Source organism: Balaenoptera musculus, chromosome 5, assembly GCF_009873245.2.
Source record: "Balaenoptera musculus isolate JJ_BM4_2016_0621 chromosome 5, mBalMus1.pri.v3, whole genome shotgun sequence".
Classification (NCBI taxonomy): Eukaryota; Metazoa; Chordata; class Mammalia; order Artiodactyla; family Balaenopteridae; genus Balaenoptera; species Balaenoptera musculus.
In genome coordinates, this window is record NC_045789.1 from 140,618,826 (window position 1) to 140,640,394 (window position 21,569).

The 21,569-nt window shown below is 52.3% G+C and overlaps 1 protein-coding gene across 6 annotated transcripts in view; it reads right to left on the bottom strand.

The window, feature by feature from the left end:
* Window positions 1-2,275: 2,275 nt before the first annotated feature.
* The window catches only part of PIGG (phosphatidylinositol glycan anchor biosynthesis class G), a 41,083-nt gene continuing 21,789 nt past the window's right edge, over window positions 2,276-21,569 (bottom strand). For 2 of the 6 annotated variants that reach the window (XM_036853035.1, XM_036853039.1), the window contains exons 7-13: window positions 20,799-21,016; window positions 20,352-20,633; window positions 18,640-19,097; window positions 16,137-16,328; window positions 10,837-11,146; window positions 7,076-7,239; window positions 2,276-3,553 (exon numbers count right to left, since the gene is read on the bottom strand). In XM_036853035.1, the coding sequence (XP_036708930.1) occupies window positions 3,340-3,553; window positions 7,076-7,239; window positions 10,837-11,146; window positions 16,137-16,328; window positions 18,640-19,097; window positions 20,352-20,633; window positions 20,799-21,016 (1,838 nt within the window). In that variant the 3' untranslated portion in view covers window positions 2,276-3,339. The other 4 variants (XM_036853034.1, XM_036853037.1, XM_036853036.1 and 1 more) reach the window with 3 other exon arrangements.

The window sequence follows — 21,569 nt, forward strand, 5'->3', positions numbered from 1 at the left end:
TACTGGAGATAAATAGGGATATTTCATGATGATACAAAGTAGATATATAAGGAAAATATAACAGACAGTATATATGTGTCTAACAACAGTTTTAAAATATATGAAGAAAATCTAACAGATCTAAGAAACACATAAATCCACAATCATAGGTGTGTTTTTCTTCATTGTTTGAAGTATTTACAATTAAAAAATGACAACAAATATTATTTTTCCTTAAAAAGGTGGGGTGGGGCAGGCCCTAGGAAGGTAAGGAGGAGGGGGAAGAGGGCAGCAAAAGGAGAAATAAGAAGGTTCAAGGTCAAGAAAACAGTGCAGGAAAGCACAGCTCCACAAGCAGTACCACACACTACTGGGCACTGCCTTGTGCGCAGAAGGGGCGGGTGCGAGCTGCAGACCAGGGCACCTGCTGAGGCGAGGGCAGGGCGGCACAGGCCAGAACCAGGAGCTTGGGCTTTATTCTAAATGAATGGGATGAGCCCTAGAAGGGTTTTGACCAGGGCACTGTCGCCTGGTTTTTACTTTCAGAGATGACTGTGGCCTGCTCTATTCAGAACCCAGGCGAGAGACGCCTGTGACTGAGGCCAGGTGACAGGGTGCATTGACGGGTGGCATATGCCACTGAGGGGGGTGTGATGGGCACCTGGGGTGGGGGAATGCTGCCGTTTCCAACACAGGGCCAGGAGGCAAGGTCTGGAGCCTTCTCTTCTCACATCAGGTCTGGGGTGACCCTGAGCTTTCCCACGCACTGCCTGCGTCCCCAGATTGCTCCTCCTCCTCTGCGTTCCCGCTGTGTGGCTGCTCTGCCCTCCGCTGGGCACTAAGCCCAGAGGGCCACTGACCCTGGACCAGCTCTCTTGCACTTAACTCTTCATCCCATGTCCTTCACCACAGCAGAGCCTCAGAGTGTCTGATCAGACTGCCCACACATTCACTAGCTTTGTGGCCCCGAACAGAATTTTCCGCCTCTGCACCTGTTTTTCATCTGTGGTTAGTTCTGATAATAATCGTCCAGGATGGTGGGAAGGTCATATGCAAAGGGCCTTGCAGACAGGGCATGGCCTGCTTTCCTCAGCAGCTCCCCCTGGGGCATGTGCCCCTCCAGCACTCTGGTCAGTCCCCCTTGGTCCTGGCTTGGTGGCACTCTTGCAGCAGCAGCTGGCCAGCCCGCTACATTCCCTCCCTGCTTACGCATCTCCCTCAGCTCCTTCCTGCTGCGGGGCTGTGCTGACCTAGGTGTGCCTCATGCACACTTTGTTCAGGGCTCTGCTCAAAGTTGCTTCTTCAGAATAGCTGATTCTGAACATCCTCTCTAAAAACAGCATTTTGGCCATTCTTTACACACTTCCCTTCTTTATTATCATCTTATTCTCAGCAGGGAAAAATGGATCTGAGTTATATCTGCCTTCCATTAGAATGTCAGCTCCATGAGGGCAGGGTTTTGCCCGTTTTGTTCACTAAGGTTCCCCAGAGCCCAGGATGTGCTGGCACCCAGGAAGCAAATATTTGTCCAGGAGCTGAAATCAGGCTCTAATTCCTAGTACCTCAGCAAGAACGATCAGGGGTTCATTCTTTCGAATAAACTCTACAGGCTGCCTGTGATGGGCACCAAGCACATTAAGAGCAACAGTGGGTCAAACCGCTATGCCCGTGGTCACGGTGCTCCTCACCGCCGTAGCTCAGCAGAGGGGCACCAGGTCCCTTAGGACATGCTGGCAGAAGCGGACCGATCCCTCAAGAGCTGGGAATGTACTCGATACACAGGATGCGCCTGGACCGTGAGGTTGTCTCCAGGAAAAGCCCCATCACTGAATGCCATTATTTGTACTTGAAAGAATGACAAACTGGTTGCCAGGGTTTGGGTATGTGGCAGCCATTTCCTTGAAAACGAACCAAGTGAGACTGCCAGTTCAAGGAAAAAAACACTCAGTATTTGCTGTCAACCATAAAATTTGAGTTTTCACATGTAAGTAAAGTTTTGGAAAACTTACATTTGCCACTGTGAGCTTCCAATACTTAAAGACTTTTCTGATGAGACTGTTGGTGACGTGACAAGTGAATTTTGGTGAATGATGGACCGACTGGGCCAACATCCGGAAGATCTATACAGCTTAAAGCATCGCTTTTTCCCAAATGATAATACAGATGTTACAGAACCACACCCGTGTAAAAGATCCATTCAGGGAGCAGGACAGATCAGTGGATTTTAACGAAGCAGAGCACGAAAGTTCATTGATACGATTTCAGATTCCACAATGCAACTGATCTGTTCTTTTTTAAAATAACTTTTATTTTGAAAAGTTTAAATCTCACAAGTTATAAAAATATTACCGAGAGTCCCACGTACAATTCACCCAGCTTTCCCCAACAAGAGTACCTAATATGGCCACAGTCCTTGTCAAACCTGGCAGCGGACATGGGTGCCAGTCTGTTCACTCAGGTGAGACCTGAGTAGGTCTTCACCTGTTTTACACACGCTCATTTCTTCTTTCTCCAACTAACCTTTAAGAAACTGTCACAGGTCCAGTTTTAGTGCAGTATCAAGAAAGAACATCCATGATGATCAGAAAAGGATATTAAAGTACTCTTCCCTTTTCCAATGACACATCTGTGCGACTGCTGCAACCACACACACAGACCACAACAGACAGACACAGAATCCAACCGCCTTCAATTAAGTCAGACATTAGATTTACAAAAATGTAAAGCAATGCCACTCTCCTCGCTGAATATTTTTGTTTTGGAAAATATAGTTATTTTTCCTTAAAATGTTATATTAACACACAACGGGTTTATAACCTTAGTTTCAAATGAATACTTATTTTTGAATGTCTTAGTTTTAATTTTAAATGCCATAAATGCTGACAGACGTAACCCACATAAACCCAAGCTGCTGGGGACCCCGGTAGTTCCTGAGTTCTGCGAGGGGACCCCGGCAGCAGATGAGCCTCGTCCCACAGAGGCCCCAGGCCCTCTGGGGCTCCCGTGCACTGTGACAAACCTGGAAACTTTTTATTCTTCAGTTTAAACTGATATATTTGGGTAACTTATCCAGAGGAAATTAAAAGTTCAGAAGTTTCTGGAGTGATTGTCAACAGGGGAATACAATTCATATCCAAACTAAGTATTTTTAAATGACCTTTTTAAACCACTTACTATTTAACCTAAATTCAAGTACAGTAGTCAAAGAAACTGAAACTATTCATCAACCTTATAGAATTCACACCTTGTTTTTTTAAGAATGATCTTGCATTTAAACAGATTTCTTTCATTATGCAAATCCATGAAGTAAACAGTAAAGTTTAAAAATATATTCTTTTTCCAGGGTCTTAATAGCTTAGTCTAAGACTTTGTGCTGCTTTGGTCCATGGCTGTGAAGAATACACAGACAGCAGCTGTGATGAGTAGATGCATTCCCTCATAGAGAAGTTTTGGAGAAAACACACTCCATATAAATAAATGATAACGCAGGGATGTCACCAAAACGATATACGCAGAAACTGGAATAGAACAAATCAGTGCGTAGCAGAAGCAAGCATGACTCAGCGCCGAACCGCTGTTAATAAAAAGGGAGACATGCATTAGTACATGCCACTGCTGGATCACGTGAGGCATGAACACACACAAATCATCGATATTTGCACTTTGACTACAGTAATTCCTGTTCCTGGGACTTAGTCTGGCGGGCACTGTGGCGCCCGAGGAGAGGACAGCTGCAGACGGGCACCTCCAGTCACTTAGGGCCACCACAATCTGCAAAACAGTTTTGAAAAATGCACCCCCAAATTCTACAGTTATTTATTTTAAAATTATACGTTATAACATATAAACAATGAAAAGAAAATCACGCAAGGATGAGATACGTGTGGTGTCCAGTGGGGTGTCTGGTCTGTCTGGTCTGGTCTGGGGACATTGGCTCACTCCTGAAATAAGAACAGTCCCCCTCAAGGCACATGCATGCACTGCCTTTGTTTCCAAGCCATCCCCACACCATTACATAAATCTAGCCTGTTCTTCAAGGCACCGTCCGGGGTTGTGACCATTTCAGGATGACGAATTCCACCACCCAGGCACCTTTCACTCCTTGCCAACCCCACAGATCCTCGGGGGCCAGGCTTCCCCGACTCCAGTCCTGGCGCCTCTCCTCACACCCCGCCCCGAGTCTCCAGGTGGCCTGTCCGCGGTCAGCCACGATGCGCATCGCTGCCGCTCACCCCTCCTGGAGCAGGGGTTCCGTTACGCAGGCAGGCGTCCTTGCCTGGCCCTAACCGGCCCCCCACTGGGGCTTCAGTGCCCATCCTTCCTGCTGGGCTCTCCAGCGGCCCGTCACCCTCAGTGGGCAACAGGCTCTGCTTACTTCTCCTTGATGCATCACGCAGCCTCGACTCCTACCTGCAGGCCCTCTTCTGGGATGCCGTCCTGACCCCTCACCCCAGCGTTGTGACTGGCTCATTTCGCCGCTGCCCCACCGGACTCTGCGCTCCTGGAGCGAGTCCTCATGCCCACACCTTGGGTCCCACTTGGGATCCAGTCCATCCGGCAGGGGATCCCTGGAGAGCTGGGCCCCGAAGCATCACCTCCTCCCTCCCCAGGGCCTTTCCCCCAACACCCAGCAAAGGGCACCCTAGGGAAAGGCCTGGTGGACGACGGGCCTCAGCGGGGACTCTGCTGCCCCCTCCTGGGGCATCAGGGCGTCTGTGCTCAGCTGGGAGCCTGCTGACCCCACTCCCCTCTTGACCAGACAGTGAGGGAGGGGAGCTCAGGACACTCACTTCCTTGTGTTTCGATTTCACACACTCGGAAGACTCTGACTGGGGTTCCTTCCACAGAGACAGCCAGTGGGGTGACAGTTCCCGTAACCTCAACAAATGACAATTTGCGATCTAGGGGATGAACGAAGGCCCTGCAGCTTGGACCGCTCGGCTGTCCCCGCTGCCGCGCTCCAGACCGGAGGCCAGCCCCCAAAGCAGAGGGGCACGGGCCACCCAGGGCCTAAATTTTAAGCCATTAGAAATATATTTTCTTTTTTTACCACTTTAATCTGGTTATAGTTTTCTTATTTTACTAGAAAAAGTAGAAACAATGAGTGAAACTTGAGTGAAAATGAAGAAGAAAAACCTTTACTAAAATAAAGGAGAAACATTCCTTAATTAGGGAAAACATCATACAACACTCTCCCACTGATAAAAACGCTTTCAACTCACTTTAAAAAAATGCTTTCATCTGTCTTTTTTTCTCCCCAGTACAAGTGTACTAGATGAGAAGTGCCAGGAAAATCAAGTTGTGATTTTAGCACCAGGAAGCTGCTCTTCACAGAAGCCCAGGCTCTCACCGTCTGGCCCTCACCCGCCTGGGTTCACCTGCCCAGCAGGCCTGGGGTCTGCAGACGCGGCACACGCAGAGAGCCGTGTTCCAGAGCAGGCAGCCCTCTGGGGCAGCGGCAAGCTCACCTCACCGGCTCCTGGCCCCTTGGTCCCCGACATGCGAAGACACCCATCGGTCAGTTTGGGCCTCTCGACCCCACCAGACCCACCCCCAGGGGCATCTAGGAATCCGCTAATGAAAGAACCCACAGCTCAGCGGCGATCTTGCAGCTGACGTGGGTTCACGTCCAGCACGAAAGCCTGGGAGGGCGTCCTGCGCCGCACAGCGACCCCACGTCCCTCCGCTCCCGCCAGCAGGTGCTCGGCTCGCGGGAGACCAGATCAGCAGCGGCTGATCAGAGGGGAGTCTGTCCAGACACCCCAGAGGCCACATGCAGGCCCCTCCCTTGTCCTCAGCAAGCCTGCAGCTGGGGAAGCCAAGGGTCAGCCGTGGCAGTCTGGAGAGCAGAGAGCAGGTGGAGCCCACCGGGAGCCAGCGGCCTCAGGGCAGAAGCCCACCCTCCGCAGCGGGAGCCGCCTCTTGCTTTCTTGCTCCAAAATCCGATGCTCGCCTTCACCCCGTCCATCGACGTGGACGTGAGCTTGGTGCGGAGGTAGAGGGTCCCGGAGGCCTGTGTCTCAGGAGCTGGTCTGGGGGTGACACGTGGGACTGAGGAGAACCCGTGAAGGAGGCCGAGGAAGCGGGGGCAGCTTCAGTGTGGGGTCAGACGTCACCACAGTGAGGCCTGTGCTGTTAACTCGGGCGGAGAAGTGGGGGCCCCGAGGGGGGGGGTGGCGACAGGAAGCTCGCCCTCCCCTCAGCTGCGAAGTGTCCTCCTGGGGCCTCCCTGACCCGCTTGACCCCCTGGGGTGCGGAGGGGAGTGTGTCAGGAGTTCAGAGGCGCTAAGGGAGCCTCACACCCCGCGAAAACTCACATGGGCCTACAACCCGTGGCGGCGACACCATCGCCCGTTTTACAGACCGGGGAGCCAGGGCCCGTGTGGGAAGCACGGAATCACGCAGCCACGCACCACTCGGGCTGCACTCTGCCAGGTGGGCCCGGGCACCGAGGTTACTGTGTGGATAGAAGCTGGAGGCCCCTCCCTCATGAAGCCCCCTTTCTGCGGGGAGCGGTGTATAAACCAGGAAGGAAGCACTGCATGTGAGGGGGTGGGAACACTGTGGAGTAAACAGGCAGGGGAGGGTGGACGGATGGACGTGCCGGGCAGGACAGAACAGTGGGCTGCCCCGCCAGTCTGGTGGGAAAGGAGCCTTTGGGGCTGGTGACCGTTGGACTCCACGGGGGCGGGACAGGGCAACACAGAGTCGCACCCCCACGGACAGCCCCTCAGGCCTGTCCAGGCTCCTCTCTCCAGCAGGGACCCTGGAGGTGAGAACCAGCACCTCCTGTTCTCTTGTTCCAAAGGGAAGCCCCCCATCCCCCCCGCCCCGTGCTCCAACCAGGTCACCAGCAAGTAGAGAAAATGCAAAGAGACTTTCCTTCTTGTCCCTCTGGAGACACACGTTGGTATGAGCTGGAAAAAGCCAGCAGGGGCGTCTGAGCCGTCCCCACACAGACCAGCCCTGCCACGCGCCGTGGAGTGTTCAAGGTAAAGAAAACCGATGAGAGAGACCTTTGAGCCCCTGGGGTTCAGGCGCCCTGTCTCCGTAATAGGAGTTAAGCTGCCGTCAGATCACAGGCGAAGGAACTCACCTGCTGGCCTCCGAGGCCAGGAAGTTCACCAGGTGGCCGGCCCACAGCACAGGCCCCGTGTACGTCGCAAACGCCGTCAGAAGCACGGCCGGGATCTCCACGTAGGCGTCCAGGCCCACGAAGCCTGCTGAGATGTCCACAGTGGCGATGCTGTTGGAGTTTCCCTGGACACGGGGAGAAACATGCTGAGCCGGCTGGTCTCATACCATGGCCACGAGCAACTGTGAGAGCCAGTCACGGTGACCTGGACACACAGGAGCCCCAGCTGCCCGTTCACTCCTGGTTCCGGGGCTGACCCTAGATGCTGTCCCTCCACCTGCCCGCCTCACGCCCAGGCAGGAGGAGCAAGCAGAATGTCTTTTACCTTCGAGAAACTATACAAATGTAAGTCTGGTGATGAACTATGGAAAATTCCAAACTTCCCCAGGTCTATTTACTTCAGACAGACACACCGACCTCCCTCCTCAGGGACCCAGTCTGAGGGGCTGCACGTGGCACGGGGGCGCTGAGGGCGGTGTTGCCACGCGGCTCGCTCGAGGGGGGACGCTGCTGTTAGGTGGCGGAGGGAGGGCGGGCTGGCTGCCCGGTGTCTGGCTCACGTGTCAGATGCAAGATCCTGGCCAGTAACGGGACAGCTTGTCCCTCGCAGGGAGGGTGGGGTTTTGAATCCAAGGCAAGGGTCTCACAAGGTTCAGTCCCTCTCCACTCTCAGTCTTTATTGACGCTGGGGGCCTTTTCTGAGACACTCATGATGTTTACGGGTCTGACAGCACAAATGTCTGTCCCAGCCCAGCGAAGGCCCCTCCCAGGAGCTCTTGACCCGACGGCCTGGGACACAAGTCCGGCTGGGTGAAGCCCACGCCTTCTCCCTCGGCCGTGTGCCGCTCCCGGCAGTCACTGGGCCGTGGTGCAGACCCCAAGCATCTCAGAGCTGTGCCCTTCTCTCGACAGTAAGCTCCTTCGTGCAGCTTCCCCCGACCCCCCCCCCGCCCACGTCCGCCTGGGCTTTCCCCCAACTGCACGACTCCCTCCCTGGAGAAGGAGGAGACCCTAGAGCTGCTGAGAGGAGGAGGGGGGGAAGAACAAGGGTCCCAAACGCCACGCTGAGGGGAGGCGGGACGAAGATGGAAGAGCGGGTCCGACACCAGGCAGGTCGCTGGAGGTCCCGCTGAAGCCGATCCAGCTGTCAGAGAGGGTCGACCTACGGCGCGGCCTGCATGCTCTGGGGCTTTCCTTGCGTTAACTCACTAGATCCTCAACAGTCCTGACACCGTGCAGGTGGGGAACCGAGGCAGGGAGAGACCCAGGGGCCCGTGGAGAGCTGTGGATGCCAGCTGGGCACCACGCTCCTGACCCCACACCACGAGGAGCTGGTGAGCTGAAGCCCGGAAGGAGCAGAGCGCCTGTGATTCTCCTGCCAGGAAACCCGACAGGGAGAAAAGGGAGATGCCCGGGGGAAGGGCTGTGGGAGGGGAGGCGAGGAAGGCCCCGGGGCGCTCTGCTCCCAGGCCCGCACAACTGCTGTTCGTCTGACTTGCTGCGCGGCCCGCCGTGCACGGCCGACCTGTGCTGGTCTTGCTCCCGAGGGACCGCTAGCACGTTTGACGGCGCCCGCTGCAGGGACGCCCGTGGCCACTGGACTCGTGCGCTCTGGCTGCCCACGGGCAGCGCCCGAGATGTGCCAGCACCACATGCCGTCACGGGAGCTTCGTGCTCACCCCCGTGGGACGAGGCCACATGCCCCAGAGGAGCAGACCGAACGTCAGAGGCTGCCTCCTCGCTCGGGCGCTACCTGTGGTCAGTCCTGCTGACACTGAGGCCTCAGCGCTGAGCCAGGCTGCCTGACCAGCAGCCGCCCTCTCCGTCTGGGCTCAGAGGGAGACTGTGGGCACCAGCCTGATCAGGCCAGCGGGGTCTGCTGTGCCGCCAGGACGCACCTGCAGCTTGCAGACTGTGTGGCGCTGCCGGGAGGGCTCCCACGCAGAGCTGTGGGGCCGTGCGCCCCCGGGCAGGGGTGTCCTGCGTTCATCAGACAAGCCCACTGTTGAGCTGGGCCCTGGGGAGCCTGGAGAAGGGAGAGGGACGAGGCGATCTTCCGATGTGACAGCGTTCCCATTCCCCACCAAGCCACTTGTGCTCAGAGACAGAGTGACCATCGTTAACTGACCTCCGGACAGGAGGCAACCACCAGGAACAGGCCTGCAAGTGACGTCCAGATGAAGAGAGGAAACAGACTGACACGGGCCACCTGGACATCTCTTGAAATGTGCAGTGAAACCTACAGTCCTTCCGAGGCCACACATGAGCTACGCCAACCGGCCGGCAGACAGCTCTGACGCAGGCGCGCTCGGAACAGGCACTCGGGCCGCTCTCCTCCCTCCTCCCTTGGGGCCCACGTTCACGCTGGTCCCTTCGCCGTCTTCCCACTCCCGGCTGGTACTCTGCAATTCTGGAAACACAAGCTCTGCATTTCCCCACATCCATGACGCCTGTGACCTTCTGAATTTCTTCTGACAGGTACGAACAGCTGTGCCCTTGGTGGTAAAACACCATGAGTCACACAAGGAACAGAATCTGTGGTCCGGCGCTCGGTTGTCAGAGAGGGCGCCGTCCTGCGACGGGGGGCTCAGACTCCAGGGAGGTGCGGTCCACTCCCTGGGTCCGCACGGACACCAGCTGTGACGTCACTGTGGGGTCCTGGTGACAACGGTAGGCACTGAAAGTGGGGGTCCTTAGGGCGAGGCTACAGCTGGAGTGAAAGGGAGATGGAAGGAAAGTGGGGGTGGAGGATTGGGGAGGCACAGACAGGGTGAGGGTCAGGTCACATCCCTCCAGGACTTACAGATTTCTACTACTTTACCCCTACCCACTTCTGGGCTTCAGGGAACAAAAGGAAAAGCCATGCAACTGTAGTGAGGCTGGAAGCAGCAGGAAACCAGGAGAGGAGGAGGAGGAGACGAGGAAGAGGCCCCAGGCCAAGCTGTCGGGACACAGGGAACCAGGCAAGCTCCAGGGTCTAGACAGAGGAGAAGGGAGGAAATACAGATCCTCACTGTACAGATAGGAAAACACACTTAGACGTTCAGTAGGTTTGCAAAGTTCCTTGGCCGGGGAGTGCGGAGCGAGATGGGGACTCCGGCGATTGCGCTCCACCCTCAGGGGTGACACATGCGGTCCAGGTCAAGGGCGGGGCCACCTGACCCAGGGCAGCGATGCGGGAAGGCTGGGGTGGAACTCGGTCCCTCCAAGGCCAGGAGCTGGATGCTCTATTCACCTGTCCAGGTGCTTCCCAAGTACACAGCTGCACACTGAGGTCTACCCTGGAGGCGGCTGGACTTGCCTTTACGGGCCCTTCAACACTGGAGAGAAGACGTGACAACCACGGGGCCCAAGAGATTAATAAGCAAGTGGGGAGCCCCAGTAACGCCCAGTGCTGACCACCAGGGGAGCAGGTGACAGCAGTCACCATCCACATCCGATAAAGCCACGGGAACGCGACGCGCTTCCCTAACCGCCCGCTGAAAGCAGATCCAGCGCAGCTACTACACGCTGCCACCAAGGATGTCTGTCTTCAATAACTACATGTACTTTATGTTGTATGTGCCATTTAAGCATAATTCACCACGCCATACTGACAGTTCTTTCACTAAACATACATTATAACTTCCTAGCTTATGGTAAAATTTTCTCAAAGAAAAACTAAAAGATAAACGACATAAAAAGTTAATAGTCTTCTACCCACGATAATGATGAAAACCTACCTGAAAATAGAAGAATGCTTGACCGAACCAGTAATGCATCACGGTGACCTCAGCTGCGTCGTGCCTCAGGGGCCTCCAGACGAAGTGAGTCATGACGGTCTGGATGACGAGGCTCAGCGCTAAGACGGGAAGATTGTGAGGCCTGAGGAGCAGCGCCGCCAGGAGAACTAATCCACTGTATATTTCCCAGAGGCCCACGGTCTTGACTGTGAAGTCATCAGCAGTGATTTGAGATTTAAGCAAGTCTTTGGTGCCCGTGAACAGAATGCCAAGGACAAAGACATAAACAAAACGAGCTTCGGTAATGCCCCTAAAGAAAGCAAAACAAGTCAGATTCATTAGCACCAGCTAGAAAAATTCAAACACACGTTTTCCCATGAAAACCACGTGTCTACTGAGCTGACAATACAAGCTTTAGGACCCACCCGCCGGGGGAGCTCTGTGGAACCGAGGGCGTCTGCCTCTGCACATCAGGCCCCCAGGACCCCCTGCCCAGAGGCCGGCAGGCCTGTCCTCTCTGCACTCACTTCTCTGATGGAACTGGCTTACAGGAAATCTTGCTCATGTGGCCCAAGGATCACCTGGGTGTAGGACCAGAGCCATTACTTGTAGCCAAAAGAACTGTCCACCTACTTTGCATAGTTAGTTTGAAAAACCACTGCAGTAGGATAAGGTCCAGCTCTGTCAGGAAATTCCGTAAGTTCATAAATGCTAAGACACAACCGAGCATGTTCACGACCAAGCAGTTTAAGTACGTGCTTGCATGTGTATACAGACACACACATACAGTGGTGCAGTCCAGACTGCGGGTCTGGAGGAAGGTGGCGCCAGGTTAGTCTGGGCACTGCCACAGACGAGCTCTGATGTTGGGGCAAGTTAATTACGACTTCTGATGCTCAGCTTCTTATTCGTAAAATGAAGAGAAATGGTACCTCCACCTCACAAGGCTGTCCTGACAATTAAACAAGAGAGCGCACGTAAAGCGTGTGGCGCACAGTAAGTATTAAATACTGCTGTGGGTTAAGTATTTTAGTAGTCATCACCTGTAAAGGATACAATTTACGGCACTATATATTCCTAAAACGTATTTTAGATCCATTTCATAAATCAAACATTTAATAAATACTAGAAAAGCTGATTATTTAAAGTGACGCTAAGTAAATAAAATTTTAAATGAAATGTTCACCGTAAGAATGTATCTGGGGACTTCCCTGGTGGCGCAGTGGTTAAGAATCTGCCTGCTAATGCAGGGGACACGGGTTCAAGCCCTGGTCCGGGAAGATCCCACATGCCACGGAGTCACTAAGCCCGTGCGCCGCAACTACTGAGCCTGTGCTCTAGAGCCCGCGAGCCACAACTACCTGAAGCCCGCGCCTAGAGCCCATGCTCCACAGCAAGAGAAGCCACCGCAATGAGAAGCCCGCGCACTGCAACAAAGAGCGGTTCCCTGCTCGCCTCAACTAGAGAAAGCTGCACACAGCAATGAAGACCCAATGCAGCCAAAAATAAATAAATAAAGTAAATAAATTAAAAAAAAAAAAAGAATGTATCTGTGTTGAAAACTGAATTTTCCTATATCAGATTTTCTTAGGAAAAGGTTTATGCATTTTTTAAAAATAAATTTATTTATCTTATTTATTATTTATTTTTGGCTGTGTTGGGTCTTCGTTGCTGCATGCGGGGCTTCCTCTAGTTGCAGTGATCAGGGGCTACTCTTCGTTGCGGTGCGTGGGCTTCTCATTGCGGTGGCTTCTCTTGTTGCAGAGCACAGCTCTAGGCACGCAGGCTTTAGTAGTTGTGGCACGCAGGCTCAGTAGTTGTGGCTTGTGGGCTCTAGAGCGCAGGCTCAGTAGTTGTGGTGTACCGGCTTAGTTGCTCGGCAGCATGTGGGATCTTCCCGGACCAGGGCTCGAACCTGTGTCCCCTGCATTGGCAGGTGGTTTCTCAACCACTGCACCACCAGGGAAGCCCAGTTTCTGCGTTTTTTAAAAATGCTTTTTTTTTAGGATGATCAGTTTAAGTTAAACAGTGGAGCACTATCTACTGGCAACATGGAGACACCAGAGACTGACATGAGGCCCGCCACGGGGCCACACGCTGGTGGAGGAGCTGGGGTCAGATGCAACCACAGCCAAGGTGTGTGCTAAGCTGAGTGCTGATGACGGACCCACAGGGTCAAAGAGGGAGAAATGAGCAAAGGTCCAAGTAATCAGAGCAGTTCCAAAGAAGAAAGGGGCTGGGTTCTGTATCAAGGAGGACGCCAGGGCAGACTGACTGTGAAGAGGAGGGAGAGCACCACCGGATGCCTTTAATGGATCCACCTCTTGCCCTAACCAGTCAGCTGTGCCTGCACATACAGAACCACTGAAAATTGGCTTTCTGCTCCAGCCAAGTCTGGGCTTCAGAGTGGAGAAGAAAGTCAAGAGTTAAATGTAGAGGATTCTAGAATACCGATGGACAGCAGCACCTGCGGGGATTGAAAGGAGAGAAGCAGCTTTCAGGGAGACCTAGAATTAGGGCAGCTTTAGAATTGGGGCTGATCTAGAACCAAGAGGGGTCTAGAATCAGGACAGATGGGGGTGGAGGATGGAAGCATTCTACGGGACGGATGTGAACCAAGCAGTGCCGGTTAATGAAAGGGTGCACTGGCCTATAGTTTGGGCACCAACAAGGTACATGCTGTTGTATCCATGAAAGGTAAGGAAGTCATCGAAGTCTTGAAGTGAGTGATGCTGAAATCAGGTGCATCCGAGAGGAAAGAGGAATTTATTCATGTATTGCACTTTGAGATTTAAACAAACACCCCTGGATTGGACGCCCTCACATGTGACATCCAGCCTTGACATCTGCCCAGAGTCTCAGACTTTGAAGTGAACAGTCTTCAAGATGTCTCCCCACCATGCCCTCCCCACCTGACCTCCCTGCCTCAGGTGAAGGCCTGCCACTCTGCCGTCACCTCAGCCAGGCCCTTGGCATCACCTTGACGTCCCACACCAGTTGACAGGTCTTGTTTCCAGGTGTGGCCCTTGTGCCCCTCAGCCACCCAAACAACCAGGCCATAGCCCTCAGAATTCACCTTGACACCCTTTTAGAGAGGATAACACTTGTTTTTCTTTCTCTGATTAGGAAAGCAATACCAAACATCTAGAGAAGACTTAATACCTATCCTTCTCAAACTATTCCAAAAAACTACAGAGGAAGGAATGCTTCCAAACTCATACTATGAGGCCAGCATCACCCTGATACCAAAACCAGACAGAGATATTGCACACAAAAAAATTATAGGCCAATATCACTGATGAACACAGATAACAAATCCTCAACAAAATATTAGCAAACCGAATTCAACAAAACATTAAATGGATCATACACCATGATGAAGTAGGATTTATCCCAAGGATGCAAAGATGGTTCAATATTCACAAATCAATCAAAGTGATACACAACATTAACAAATTGAAGAATAAAAACCATATGATCATCTCAATAGATGCAGAAAAAGCAGTTCACAAAATTCAACATCCATTTATGACAAAAAAAAAAACTCTCTAGAAAGTGGGTATAGAGGGAATATACCTCAACATAATAAAGGCCACATACGATAAGCCCACAGCTAACATCATACTCAGTGGTGAAAAGATCTAGATCAAGAACAAGACAAGGATGCCCACTGTCGCCACTTTTATTCAATATAGTATTGGAAGTCCTAGCCACAGCAATCAGATAAGAGAAAGAAATAAAAGACATCCAAATTGGAAAGGAAGAAATAAAACTGTCACTGTTTGCAGATGCCATGATACTATACATAGAAAATCCTAAAGACAATACCAAAAAACTACTAGAGCTCATCAATGAATTCAGTAAAGTTGCAGGGTACAAAATTAATAAACAGAAATCCGTTGCATTTCTATATAACAACAAAGTATCATAAAGAGAAATTAAGAAAACAATCCCACTGACAACTGCATCAAAAGAATAAAATACCTAGAAATAAATCTAACTAAGGAGGTAAAAGACCTGTATTTGGGAAACTATAAGACACTGATGAAAGAAACTGAAGACAACACAAACTGACGGAAAGATATACCATATTCTTGGATTGGAATAATTAATATTGTTAAAATGACCATACGACTCAAAGCAATCTACAGATTCAATGTAATCCCTATGAAAATACCAATGGTGTTTTTCACAGAACTAGAACAAAGAATTCTAAAATTTGTAGGGAAACACAAAAGACCCCAAATAGCCAAAACAATCTTGAGAAAGAAGAACAAAGATGGAGGTATCACATGCCCTAACTGTAAACTATACTACACAGCTACAGTAATCAAAACAGTATGGTAATGCACAAACACACACACATAGATCAATGGAACAGAATAGAGAGCCCAGATGAACCTACACTTATATGGGCAATTAATCTACAACAAAGGAGGCAACAACATACAATGGGGGAAAGACAGCCTCTTCAATAAGTGGTGTTGGGAAAACTACATAGCTACGTTTAAAAGAATCAAACTGGACAACTCTCTTACATCATGCACAAAATAAATTCAAAATGGATTAAAGACTTAAACGTTAAGACCTGAAACCATAACTCCGAGGCTTATCCACTACTGTTGGCCAACTACCTTGTTTTTCACTCTGTGCAACTGTAAAGTAATACTTCAGAGAGCATGCCCGTATCCCAGTCTCTCGCCTCACCTCTGGTTGTATTTTTGAGATAAATTCTGTAAGAGGACACCCAAGTCAGAGGGTTGGACAAAGTCAAGGTTCTTAACACGTTTTACGAACAGCCCTCCAGAACAGGCTCTGCCCACCCCAACCCACATCACCATTAAAAACAAAAAAGCTGCCACTTTGACACACAAAAAGTGGTATTGACGATTCAATCACCATGAGCCCCCGCTCCAGGAGCTCACGTAAGTTATGGGAAAGTTTGGTTTTCTGGCATGCTTCGCCCCCCAACTGCTAGGAAGCATCTACTCGTTATTATCCTCATTACTAGTTACTTCTTGATGGAGCAAAACTGAATCCTTTAAATTCTTTATTTTTAAAGAATCCCTTACTAAAAAAAAATAAATCTTAGTGACTTTACTTCCAGGTTATTTGTCTCTCTCCTATGAAAAAAAGAGGCTAACAGAATTGGTTCACTGAGGCGTTGTCAGTAACTGTTGACAAAATCACAATTCACAAAGACCAAACTCCAATGTTCTCAAGATTGCATGGCATTTTTTAGTACATAAAACATTAGAACAGATCTAAAAACAAATGCTCGTGTCTGCCAGTACACTTACTTTGAAATGTCTTTGTTGTTTTGTTGCCATGGGAACAGCAGATTTCCAACGGCCACCCTGTAGCAATAGATGCCCAGCAGGCCAAACGCCATGGCCACTTTTGATGCCAGGGAGCACCTCTTCTGAACCAACACAAAAATCATGATGAGGGAAACTGTGGCCAGAACAGAGAGTTCAGCCTTATGATCAGAGCTGAAATGAAATGTAAAATGCCAAAAATTACTACCAAGGATAACTAGTGATATTATGGATCTACACCAAGTGGCTTTCTAAGAACTGTACTAAAAAGAGCTCATTTTCCTGAAAAGCAAAAAAGAAAATTTTTGGTTTTTTAAATTCAAACAGAGGTTCTTAAAGTGGAACAAATAAAGGGCCGTTAACCCAATCTCTCATTGCTCATTCACAATTGGCACCTACCGTCAGCTCTGCACTGGCCAGGGCAGTGATATATTTAACACTATCCCCTGGCTCCCCTGGTGCCCCCTTTCTGGGGCAGCCTCATTTTCCCCAACCACAGGTGAAGAGGTTGTGTGCAAACTCCATATTTACCAGTGTGCGCCCGCTCACGGGAGACGCACACATCCTGGCACCATCCTCTTCCATTCACTCGTCAGTGCAGACAGACTCACTCAGGAGTGTCTGCCCCCTCCGAGGTGGGGAGACTTAGTGAAGAGGCTGGGCACATAGCGGTCACAGGCCCTCTCTCTGCCTGGCCCTTGCCCACCACTCCCTGCTACCTCGCTGAGCTGTGCCCTGGGGAGGCAGGGCTCTTTCCTGTTCTATTCACTGCAGCTCATGCTCATAAAGCCCAAATAGTCAATAGCTGTTAAGCCAAGGTATATATATGCCACACGGAAAAACTAACTTGGAAAGATGCAGAGGAAAGGAGGCCAGTGCCAGGGCATGGGTCCCGGGGATGGCAGATGGTGATGGGGGCCACACTGGGGCCTCTGTTGTTGCTCTGTAAGCTGCATGTTCCATGCAGATCCTGGATTGTTAATTGTCACAAATGGAAAATGGAGCACAGAGATGGCGACTTTGGGCGTCTCTCGAAGGCTCTGCCCTGGAGGAGGAACCACCGAAACTGCAGCCTCTTTACAAACTGACAGGGAGAATCGTGCTGCAGGAGGGGAGCACCCTTGATGGAAAGGGGTGGAGGTCCAGTGTGCTGGAGGAGGGTCTAGACCGAGGAGCGGGCACAGCTGCACCCTGGAGAGTGGGCCAGGGGTGGTGGGGGCATCCCTGCACGCATGTTAGTGCATCTGTGGGTGGAAATCAGCAAATCCTCCTGCAGTGCTGCAACTTCCCAGGAAAATAAGAAGTGAGGTCGTTGTGCTGCCCTAGCATGCTCTCATCCTCACGTGCTCTGGCTCCGCCTGGTGCTGCCTCAGCTCCCCTCTGCCTTCACACCCCAAGCGTGGACAGGCCAGCGCCCTCTCTTCAGGGTTGCTGTGAAAATGAAACGAGTGGACACACAGCAGGAACCTGAAAAACGCTACCTGTGATTACTATGGTTGCTGAACGTTTGCTAGTATCGTTAACACTTGGGAGAAATTTATCATGAGGATTATTTGGCCAGAGGAATAAACAATCTTACGGCCTCTGATGTATAATTCCAGGTATCTTCCAAAAGGACTGTGCCAGTGTGTGGTCCCAGGACCCTCCGGTGCTCGCCAAGCCTGGGTTTTTGACGCCTCCCTCATCAGGTATAAAACCGCACATTGTTATCTAACTGAAGTTCCCGAATCACGAGCAGAAGCGAGCACTTCCTGTTCTTTCCTTTGGCACTTCCTCCTTTAGGAACGTGTCTACGACCTTCCTGAGTCCTGCTTCCTGCTGACAATTCTTACAGAAGCTCTTCCCAGCGATCCGACAGTGACCCTTGTCACTCTCGGAAATACTTTTTCATTTCACTGTTCCCGTACTTTAGTTTTCTAAACCTTCACTGACAGAGAGTAAAACTTATGATATAGCCAAATGCTGGTCTTTTCTGTCCTAGTTTCTTCCCTGTACTTCAATCCTCTGTATCTGCTATACTTTCTACTACATTTCCCGGCCACTCGTGAGAGGCCTCAGAGGGGGCTGAAGACTCACCTACAGGCTCCAACCAACGCAGCTGCCCTTCCTGGGGGCGGGGAGAGAGGAAGGAGGACAGAGAAGGGCGGAAGCCCAGAAGGCAAAGCCACTCTCCCAAGGGCTCCTGGACACATGCCCTGCCAGCCTGTCACCCCAGCCTCGCACCATCGGGGACAGAGCAGCGAGTGACAAACTATATCCTGCCGCAGTGATCGTTTTAAAATTCACAGGTTCTCAAACATGAACACTTACAGTGATTCAGCAATAAAAAACCAAACTACCAAGCTAGCCTCAAATAAATTCACCTCTCAATGTCAAATCATGGGTTAGTTTTCTATTTCTTCAGATCTCAAATACCCTTTCTATCCTGAATATGAAAAACAGGCCTATGGAGGGTCTGGCCCGAGGCCACGGCTTATGCTCTCACCTGGTGAGCCAGTGCCCCAGGTCAGGCCGGTGGGCCCACTGCACACCCGTCTGGTTCAGTGACCGAAGCAGCCGGCAGCAGCTCAGAATCACCCATGGGCTCGCCAGCACCATCCACCTTTCAGGGCCTCTGAGCGCTTCCAGGGGAGAGGGGTGCTTGGACGCTCTGTCGAGCTCCCACACGTCAGGGCCAGTGCTCTTGCCCTGGGGGGCCGCTGCGACCCCGTCAAACTCCTCTCCCGCGTGCGGGCAACGCTGAGGCGCACAGTCATCTCCCACAAAGCAGTTTCTGTAGATTTCGTGGCACAGAGCTAGACACAGCGTGTTGACGAGGAAGTACCATGTCTGGTGCTCCTCTTCGATGAAGCTGCTTGCGCCCAGACTCAACACGTGGCCCACGGTCCCCGACAAGATGAGAAGATCTAACTCCGACCACCTTGAGTTGGATGGAAGTGGATTCTGTAAAAAGGAAAATGTATTTTGTAAGGGAAAAATCTGCACAGTACGTCTTCTTGCTGCAGGAGCTTCCAGCTTTTGCTCACGGAACACAGCCTGCTGCGACAGACACCCGCTGCTCCTCACGCCCGGCACCCACCCCTCCCCGTCCCCCCGAGCACCGCCAGGAGGACGTGGAAGCAGCAGGGCGGTCCTCCCCGGGACTGCAGGTTCTAAGCTGAGAGACAAGGAGACTGGAGACGTCTGGACCCAAACCGTCTCGGCGGTGCCAGAGCCTGGAGCGCTCGCCCACCAGCCCCAGGCCTGGCCCTCCTTGCACCCTGTCCTCGCCTCTGAGCCCCTGCCTGCTACTCGAAACCAAAGAGCCCCAAGGGTATATTCCACCAAACCAGACATCTAAGTTCTCCAAGAACTTTCCAGAAATCCAGAGAGTTTCCATTACAATGGTTGGCATCACAGTACTAGCCCTTAAATACACTAATTTAAAGCATTTAAAGTAAAATGAGGACTCAATGGCCATCATTCAATACTACTCGATATTTGTTCTATTAACTGTGTGCAGCTAGCACATGATAGAGCTTGATACTGTGAGACTGGTCAGGCCCTGGAGAATGAGACTGCTCTGGGGAAGCCCATGCTCCAGCGGGGAGACATGTGTGTGGTAAACGACAACACACAGGTGGTGGTGGGGGGGGCGTCTGTGGCCCTGGGACGAGGAGCTGCACTGGGGGCCTGGAGTCACTGCACTGGGTCCCTCGGGCTCTGGGCACTGTGGACCAACTGGGACTGCCCACCTCTCTCTCGCCACCCTGCCACCACAAGCGGCTGATGAATGAAGGTGTCAGAGGCCAAAGGCTGCAAGAATTCTAAAGGGAAACATCAGTCTAGAACAGGAAACTGCATTTCATGAGGCAGGATGAGGACGGGGTCTGAGTCTCCTCCTGACTCCCCGTCAGCCAGCTGCCTGTCCTTCTGTGCCAGCCGCTCTGGACAGTCCCCTGGTTACGGTCCCAGGGACCCTGTCTTTCCAACTGAGAAGGAAGGCACGAGACCTGATAGCACAGGTCTGAGCGTGTCAAGTCGGGATGCTCAGGGACCCGGGAGACCAGCCACTGTGAGCACGTCCTGTCGGCTCCTATGAAGGGTGGGCGCTTTCCTCAGCTCCCATCAGCACCACGCCTGGTACACACCAGGGGTTTAACCCATGTCTCATCAGCTGGAGTGACAAGAACAGCCTATCTGGAAAGCCAGCCTTACCTTACTCAGACGGCTTCCAGCGGCAAACATCCCGGTGAGAGCAGATACGACTGCGCAGAGCAGTGTGGAGATCAGCACCATCACCCCGCCTGCCGCGAGCCACGGGAGGCTGCACAGATAGCACGAGCTGTCAGAAGAGGTGCACACGACGACGTGGAGCGCGGCGAGAGCCAGGAGCAGCAGGTAGAAGAGCAGAGAGGACACGGGCGACAGCAGAGGGACGTCCAGCTCAGCCTTGCCACTCAGCGCTTGCGGGACGCAGAGCAGGAGCAGGGCGACCACCTGGAACAGGAAACAGCGGTGGTGCCCGCGACTTTGACAGACAGGGGACTCTGCCTTCTCTTTTGTAGAAACACTGATACTCTACATCCTTTAAACCCCCAAATCCTGGCTGAGCTATCTGCTCAGTTTAACAGCTGAGCTGCAACACTGCACAGGCACCCGTACCTCCAGGACCAGGACGGTCCCCGCCGCCATGGAGTAGACGTCATACTGGGCTGCTTGTCTGCTCAGGGACAGGCTCAGGGTCCTCAGCGCATCCAAGTACTGCCTGCGAACCTTGCTTCCCAGGTTGAAAAGGACTTCTGAGTTATTTTCCTCCAAGTAGAGTCTGATCCAGTTCCCGTGCAACCTTTCTGACACTTTAAACTGCTCAAATCCAGGCTCTGACAAGAAGAAAAGGCAACACACACATATCACCGACACGCACGCACATGTGCAATCTCAGAGTCCTCAGTTATTCATGGCACATGGTAGAGCCTGACACCTAACCAAGATGAACTCCGGGGGTGGGGGTGGCCGCCAACACCCTCAGTAAAACCCCAAGAGCGGATGATGCCAGCCCGTCCTCTGCCGCCCTTCCTGCCCGCCAGCCCTCGGTGCACACCACGGACAGCAGCGTCGGCCCGCCGCTCGGCCCCTCCTTCTCTGCCTCCCGCTTGCCTCCTCCTCCCCCTTCCCTCTCTCCACTCTTCTTCCTCAAGGTGCAACATTAAAACATCCCAGAAACGCACTGCACGAGAAGGCCCTCAGTTCTACAAAATCCTTCCGACGCTCACGCTCTGTGTGAGGGCGGGGCAGGCAGTGACCTGACGCCTGCTCCGCCGCGGCCCCTTCCCCAAGGCAGGCTGGCCCCTCCGGCCTTTCACCGTCAGCGCCCCTCTTTCACCTGCCTCCCTCCTTCACCCGTCCTCTCTGGGAAGGGATGGCAGTCTCCCA